Here is a 7546-nt window from a genome sequence, read left to right as displayed (position 1 = left end):
TAGTTGTGTTCTCCAACAGCTTAAAAAAAAATCTCTTAAAATTCTACACTTGAGGTTCTTCCCTAGTGATACAGTGGATAAGAATCCACCAGCCAATGCAGGGAACATGGGTTCCATCCTTGCTCCAGGAAGATTCCACATGCCATGAAGCAACTAAGCCCATGTGATCTAGGGCCTGACAGCCACAACCACCGAGCCCATGCACCACAACTAGAAGAGGGATGAATTAAAACATTAAATACAGTAATTCCCCTACATGCGCATGACTTCCATTCTGAGAGCACATTCCTGAGTCCAACAAAGGGCTCTCATGAGCCCTGGAGCTTCTACTCCTCAAAAAGAGAAGCCACCACAATGAGAAGCCCTTGCACCACCATGAAGAGTAGCCCCTGCTTGCCACAACTAGAGAAAGCCCATGCGCAGCAACGAAGACCCAGCACAACCAACAGTCAATAATTTAAAAAATTCCACCCTTATTATCATTGTCCAGATGAGGAAACTGGGACTCAGAGGAGTTAAGCAACTTGCCTGATGTCAAAGAGTTAATAAACAGGGAGTATATATATGTGTGTGTGTGTGTGTGTGTGTGTGTGTGTGTGTGTGTGTGTGTATAAATATATATATAATGGGATCTCTGCTAAATTCTCTCAAGAGATTCCTCCTTCTGAAGCTATATATAAACATATAATAATATATAACTATATGTTTATAAACATGTCAATATTATAGGAAAGTGAAAGTGAAGTTGCTCAGTCGTGTCCGACTCTTTGTGACCCCATGTACTGTATAGCCTATCAGGCTCCTCCATCCATGGGATTTTTCAGGCAAGAGTGCTGGAGTGGATTGCCATTTCCTTCTCCAATATTATAGAGCAGAATTCAAAACTAGATTGGTTTGACTTCGGTGTGTGGTCCTAACCACTGTACTACCCTGCTTTCATTCCCTCATTCTGTAGGATCTCTGGCTGGGTGCTGGGGATCAAGTGCTAAGCAAGACAGACAAGGTCCCAGCCCTCACAGACCTGGCATTCTGTAGGGCAGAGAGACCTAAAATCACCAGTTACCACCATTACTAACTTAATAAGTTAGTGTCAAGTGTCACAAAGGAAAAAGACACTCAGTGAGTGGGGCACTTGATCTTGGTCAGGAAGGAGGAGTCAGAGAGCATGGAAGGGAGAAAATAATATTAAGACTGAGCTTTGAAGCATTCACAGCATTAATTTTTTTCAATGAATTAGAATTAAAGTGTTTGCCACTAGATATGATTTCAACGGTCCATGAATGAACACTTTTCATAGTTTATTTGTAAATGATTTCATAAACATTATTATTTCATAGATATTATTACTTAGGATGAAACTAAAGAAAGAAGAGGGATGAATTAAAACATTAAGTACAGTAATTCCCCTACATTCGCACGACTTCCATTCTGAGAGCACATTTGTGAGTCCAACAAACTTAGCCTAGGTATCCAACTAACATCATTGGCTATGTAGCACTGTCCTGTAACAGGTTTATAATACTTTTCACACAGTAACATATAACAAACAAACACAAAAAATATAACATTAAAACAAATTATTTATTTTGTTATTTTTTATTGCACTGGGTCTCTGTTGCTGCCTGCAGGCTTTCTCTAGATGCAGAGAGTGGGGGCTACTCTCCAGAAGTGGTATTCTCATTGTGGTGGTTTCTCTTATTGCGCAGCACAGGCTCCGGGCTTCAGTAGTCGTGGCTTCAGTAGTCATGGCACAAAGGCCCCGTGACTCCACAGTATGTGGGATCTTCCCGGACTAGGGAATGAACCTGTGTCTCCTGCACTGGCAGGCGGATTCCCATCCACTGCACCACCAGGGTACAGAAATATCCAAGACAATGTTGTTCTTTTTTTATCTTACAGTATAGCACCTTGAAAGGTACAGTAATACAGTACAACAGCTGGCATACAGGGGCACCTTTGCCTCTTTGAAAGTTCACAACTTGAAGGTTCATATGTAGCAATAATAATAAAGGAAGCAGTAATAGATTTAGAAAAATCCACAAGGGTCACGCTTGAATTAAGCCAGTTATTCAGGATCTTGGCAGATATTTTAAGAACTTTGAACTTTGTCCTAAGATGAGAGAAGTTGTGGGAAAGGATAATGGTTAGACACAGTGTTGAAAGAGCACTTTGTCTACTGCTGCAGAGTAGCTGTGAGAGGGCCAGAAGGGAAGTAGGGATTCCTGTTAGGAATGTATTGTAAGAATTCAAGCAAGAGATAATGCACACTTCACAGGTGTGTGGGTGAGAGAGAAAGGCTTGAAGCAATGCAATCAGCTGGACTTCTGAGAAATGTAGAGGAAGGTGTTCAGGGTGGAGCTTTTCTAGCTGGGGGGCTTATCAGGTGGCTCAGAAGTAAAGAATCCACCTGCCAAATGGAGGAGATACAGGTTAGCTCCCTGGGTGGGGAAGATCCCTTGGGGGAGGAAATGACAATTCACTCGAATATTCTTGCTTGAACACCAGGCAGGCTGCAGTCCATGGGGTCACAAAGAGTGGGACAGGACTTAGCGATTCAGCTAGCAGGCATGGTGGAGGAAGAAGACAAGATAAGCCTTGATGTCAGGAAGGTTAGTAGGTTACTTATCTCTGACACTTGGACTTCCCTGGTGGCTCAGATGGTAATGAATCTGCCTGCAATGCAGGAGACCCAAGCTAGATCCCTGGGTCAGGAGATCCCCTGGAGAAGAGAAAGGCTATCCGCTCTAGTATTCTTGCCTGGAGAATTTCATGGAGAGAGGAACCTGGCGGGCTACAGTCCATGCGGTTGCAAAGAGTCGGACAGGACGGATCGACTAACACATACTTTCTGACACAGTCTAACTTTAGCAAAATAGACAACCTCACAGAGCTATTGCGAGAAATAAGAGCGGAGAGCACAGTAGATACGCAATAAGCCGCGGTTCTTTCTCCAATTTCTCCCCGCTATGCTTCGCAGCGCGCTAAGGACACAGCGGGGTACACAGTCAGGTCGTGTTTACCCCGTGATTCGGTTCCATTCGGCTCCTACCCCACTCCTTTTCTTAGCACAATTCCTGGCTCAGGGATAATTGAAGAACGCACAAACGAAATCAGGCCTCTTGTTACTCGGGACTACACGTAGGGGCAGAAAACTGGGGCTAAACCAGACCTTTGGCGAGTTGAACTATTTAAATACATTTTAAGGAGTGGGCGCGCTATCATCCGTAAGTTGGAAGGCCTGGACAAAGGCTCCCTCCAAGCAGCCTCGGGTTCTGGTTAGCGAGCGAAGAATAGCTGGTGAAAACTTGGGGACCCCGGCTGCCAAGGTATTTACAGCTCCGGGAAGATGCAAAAGCGTCTGGGATACCAGCTCGGCCGAGGTCTGACGCTGTCCCGCGGCGGCCTTTAAAGGCCCACCACGTGGCCGAGCTGCTGGCCCAGGCCAGGAGGCGGTGTCCGGGCTGCGCCTGCGCACTGCCCAGGGGAGGGATCTGGGTTCCGAGAAAAGGAGCTGGGAGAGGAAGAGAAGGTTGCTCCGGGTGGGCGGCCGTGGGAGGAGTCAGTTCCTTATGCAAATCGCAGAGGCGCGCGAGGGCCAAAGGGGCGGGGCTTGCGATGCAAAGCCGGGTACCCCCTGAGGAAGCGCGAGGGGGCGGGCCCCGCCACCGTCGGCCTCCTTCCGCGAGTCTCTGACGTCAGCGACGTCGCTTTTAAAAGCGGCCGCGCAGGCGCAGTGAGCCGAAATGCGAACTTAGGCTGTTACACAACTGCTGGGGTCTGCTCTCGCCGCCCGCCCGGCAGTCAGTCAGCCTCGCTGCCGCTGTCGCCGCCTCAGCGGTTCCGGTAGTCTTAAGCCCGCCCCACCACCTTTTCCCCGCGCCTCCCGGAGCCTCCGGGTGTCTCCTGTCCGCCCGCACAGGCCGGCCGCGACCGTCTGCGTCTTCTCGGCGCCCCTCGCCGCTCCGGCCGACATGAGTGGGGACCATCTCCACAACGATTCCCAGGTACGGCCCTGCCAGGCCCGCCCGGGTCCCCTGTCGTGCCTCGGCCCTCCACGACCCCCGCCTCAGAGGCCCCGGCCTCGGCCCGGCTGCTTTGACAGGCCAGAGCCCCTGGCCAGGGGCGGCCAGCCGGCGGACGTCGGCTCCCCAGGACCTGGGCGGAAGCCGCCAACTTACAGTTTGGGGGTGCTGGCTGTCCCTTCAGGCCGTTCCCGGGGGCCCCCCTCTTCCCGGGGGGCGCAGGGTGGGCCCGGCTCCCGGCCGCGCGCGCTTGCCCGCCGCCGGCGGGGTGAATGTGCCTGTTGTTTCATGGTCCCTCCTTTTCTCTCCCCAGATCGAGGCGGATTTCCGACTGAATGGTGAGTGCGCCCCCCCTTCCCGACCCCCGACTCCGCGGCCGCCGGCCCCGCGCCCGGCCCGAGCCGGGTAGAGGACAGACATGGCGTCCCAGAGACTAAGTCCCGGCTCCTCGCTCACCGGCCCCATTGTTCCCCTCGGGCCGCCTCTGGACCCCTTTTCCGGGGACCCCAGACCCCCCAGATCGCGGCCATCCCAAGAGGGGGCTACAGAGACCCCGCGTCGCCCGCCGCCGGGCCTCGGGCAGTCTTTCCGGGCCCGGATTCCTCCCGGGAAAGTCGCCTTGTCGACAGTCGGGACTTAGTCTCTGCGCCATTTTCTTTTTCTCTCTCCTCTCCTTTCTGTGCCTGTGTGTCTTTCTCTCCCTCCCTCGGCTCCTTCCTTGAGCTGCCCAGAAAGAGCTTTCTGCGGAGCAAAGCTGTATAAATCACAGACTTCACCAGAGGGAAGGGTGGGAGCCTGAATTGTTACTATTTTTGCCCAAAGAGAACTTTATTTGAGGGGTTGTCCTGCTTACTGCTTCTCTTGTTTGTTTCCTTTTCTGCTTCCAGAATGAAAGCTGCCCTTCGGCAACTGTTGGTTTTTTTGCTTTTTTTTTTTCTTTCCCCCTTCCCGGGTAAGATGTTTATGGTAGGAAATAGGGCTCTAAAACTAAAGCCCTCCTTGTGGAGTGCTTCGTATTTTGAGGTTGCTTTCCCCAAGTTGTGTTCTTTGCAAAGGTAGTGGTACCTCCCTTCAGAAAGTTTGCAAGTCCTCTATGGGCCATCCATTGTCAATGTTGGGCTCAGGCATATTGATTTCCTTTTTTTTTTTTAATTAAAGTATTACTGACCAGAACTTTTCAGTGGGGCTGAGGTTCCTAAGGCAGTGTTTTTTTAGAAATGTAGTTTAGTGTAGTTGTCAAGAGGAGAGGTTGTTGAACATCTCATCTGGCCTAGTGTGTTAGCCATTTCTTGTGGGCTGTGGGGCAGGAAAAAAAAAAGATTTTATTTATTGAAACAAAGAGTGGCCAGTACCCACCCCTGCTTCCTGTTCATTCTTTTTCAGAAGTGACTGTTTTTCAGGAATTGAGAGCTAACTGGCTTTTGCCAGATCTTTATGTTTTTGAACCCCTTTCAGCCAAATCGAGGCATTTATTCTTTGAGTATTTCCACTTCAGTTACCCTGTGAATCTTACCCCACTAAAAAGCTCACTCTGCGAGCTTTTCAGCAGTCCTGCTGAAGGAGAAGGTAACTTCTGTGCTGGGAATTCCCACTGATTGTAATGGTACATAATCCTGCTCAGTTGAATTTGGGTTCCGGGAACCTCTCCAATGGGAGAAGCTGATGACTAGCTTTTCTGATGTTGTAATCAGCAGTCCATGGTGTTAGCCTACTCTACAGAGAGCAGCCTTATGTTCAGATTTCCAAGTGGGGCATCCAGCAAGAGATGTAGTCTGCAAGGAGAGAATCTGGGTAAAGCGTAGCATTTCTTGAGCACCTAGTATGTGCTAAAGCACTGTGTTTAGTGCTGGAGCTGAGCCCCTTGGCTCCCACAGTGCTGCTCCTGCCTTCAGTCTGTTTGGGGAGACACAATTAGTTAATCATAAGGTAGGTGCTGGGGCAAACCTGTACCCCAAATGCTGTGTGAGTGACTAGAGAATTTAACTTTGGGGGTGGGGAGATTTCTCAGAGGAGGGAGCTTCTGAGCTTGGTGTTGTGCAAGAGTAGGTGCTGAGTGTCAGGGCTTGGAGTATTTCTTAACTGTGTTTAGCCAACCTTATTTGAGTTTTAAAAGAGGGAGGTGAGGCCCCTGCAGTTCAGAAAGCCACAGTGTGAGATAGGTTTCTTTCGGATGTAGGAGCAGAGAAAGGATGTGGCAGGTGAGGATGGAAGAAGTCCTTTTGACCTCTCTTGGAGGAAGGTAGGATCTTAATACATAAGACGTGTTCTTTTTGATTCTCAGACTGGGATGAGTAATCTATCCAGTAGTATCCAGTAGTAAAGTGTAGTGTATTTAACCTCACTGAGGAACCAGGGAACTATTGAATATGTGAATGATTGTAGGCTGGGTAGATTTTTGCCATTTTTGTAGAGATCAAACTTTTAGAATGTGTTTTTTCACTTGTAACAGCAATAATTGCTAAATATTTATTGAATGTTTACTGTCTGCCAGGCAGGCATGAATCTCATCAGTTCTTTCCGTTGGATCATCTAGTTTAATTTCTTCCTTGGAAGAACCCTTACGAATTAGGTACTATTATCTCTCTTTCCACAGAAGAAGAAACTGAGACTTAGATGTATTTATTGACTTTCCCAAGGAAGTGAGTTGGGCACTACAGAGCTCACAAGCTTAGCTGCCATGCTGTATATGATTCTAACATGAAAAAATTAAAAGCTGCACATCTCTACTTTATTACAGAGCTGAAAAATGCGAGAGGGAAAAAGTTGATAGTTTGCTTGCTTTTTATCTCAGCCTGCTCCTTCATGAGAAGAAGCACTGTAACTGCTTCCCCACTGCACTGAGAGTCTGACAGAGTATTATCTTTGTAAATATTATCTGGAAGATGTGGTATTAGTAGCTGTGTGCTTGTTAAGTAATACACTGGTAACTAGTGATTGATTTATGTAAATATGGAAGACAGTTTTTAAAAATCAATGTTTAATTATGCTCAGAGAAGTTGTTATTGATTTTTGTATTAAGAGTTTGCTTAAGCATGATTTTAAGTGGACCTAACCCATCTTACAGATTGACTGTGCCAATTTCATATGTTGAAACAAAAATCCCTCATTTGCCTGCCCTCACTCATCCTCTTAAGATTTAAAGGATTTTTTGCCTTTAGAGTTCATTCTTTACAATAGTTGAAACTGTTGCTGTTGTGTAGAATTTAGAACATTCTGGCCTATACTCAACTGCTGGGAATAAGTCTGTTATTGAAACATACTTAGAATTATGTTTAAAGTATTGCTGTGAGTTCAGGGAGCAGAAATCATGAAAGACAAGACTACTTTTTGTCTAAGAGAAATGACTTCCTTTCTAAGTGTTGGTAACACTAGTTCAAGTGGAGCTGAGTCATTACTACAGTACTGAGCAGACTGCTAAAGTGTCTTTAGAGTTGATATGGTAACATCAGGTTGGGAGTCAGTGGTCCTTTTGCCATTTCAAGGGCTTGAAGTTTTTGCCCATCTACTCTGGAGTTGTAGGGTTC

At 47.6% G+C, this 7546-nt stretch overlaps 1 protein-coding gene across 1 annotated transcript in view; it reads left to right on the top strand.

Annotated features, from left to right (window-relative positions):
* The first annotated feature begins 3729 nt into the window (after positions 1 to 3729).
* Positions 3730 to 7546, top strand: part of TOP1 (DNA topoisomerase I) — a 95621-nt gene continuing 91804 nt past the window's right edge. The window contains exons 1-2 of the mRNA XM_027558542.1: positions 3730 to 4004; positions 4336 to 4360. Of these exons, the coding sequence (XP_027414343.1) occupies positions 3972 to 4004; positions 4336 to 4360 (58 nt within the window). The 5' untranslated portion in view covers positions 3730 to 3971. The remainder of the gene's footprint in view (positions 4005 to 4335; positions 4361 to 7546) is intronic.

Source organism: Bos indicus x Bos taurus, chromosome 13 (assembly GCF_003369695.1).
Source record: "Bos indicus x Bos taurus breed Angus x Brahman F1 hybrid chromosome 13, Bos_hybrid_MaternalHap_v2.0, whole genome shotgun sequence".
Taxonomy (NCBI): domain Eukaryota; kingdom Metazoa; phylum Chordata; class Mammalia; order Artiodactyla; family Bovidae; genus Bos; species Bos indicus x Bos taurus.
This window is presented reverse-complemented; position numbering and strand designations above follow the sequence as displayed.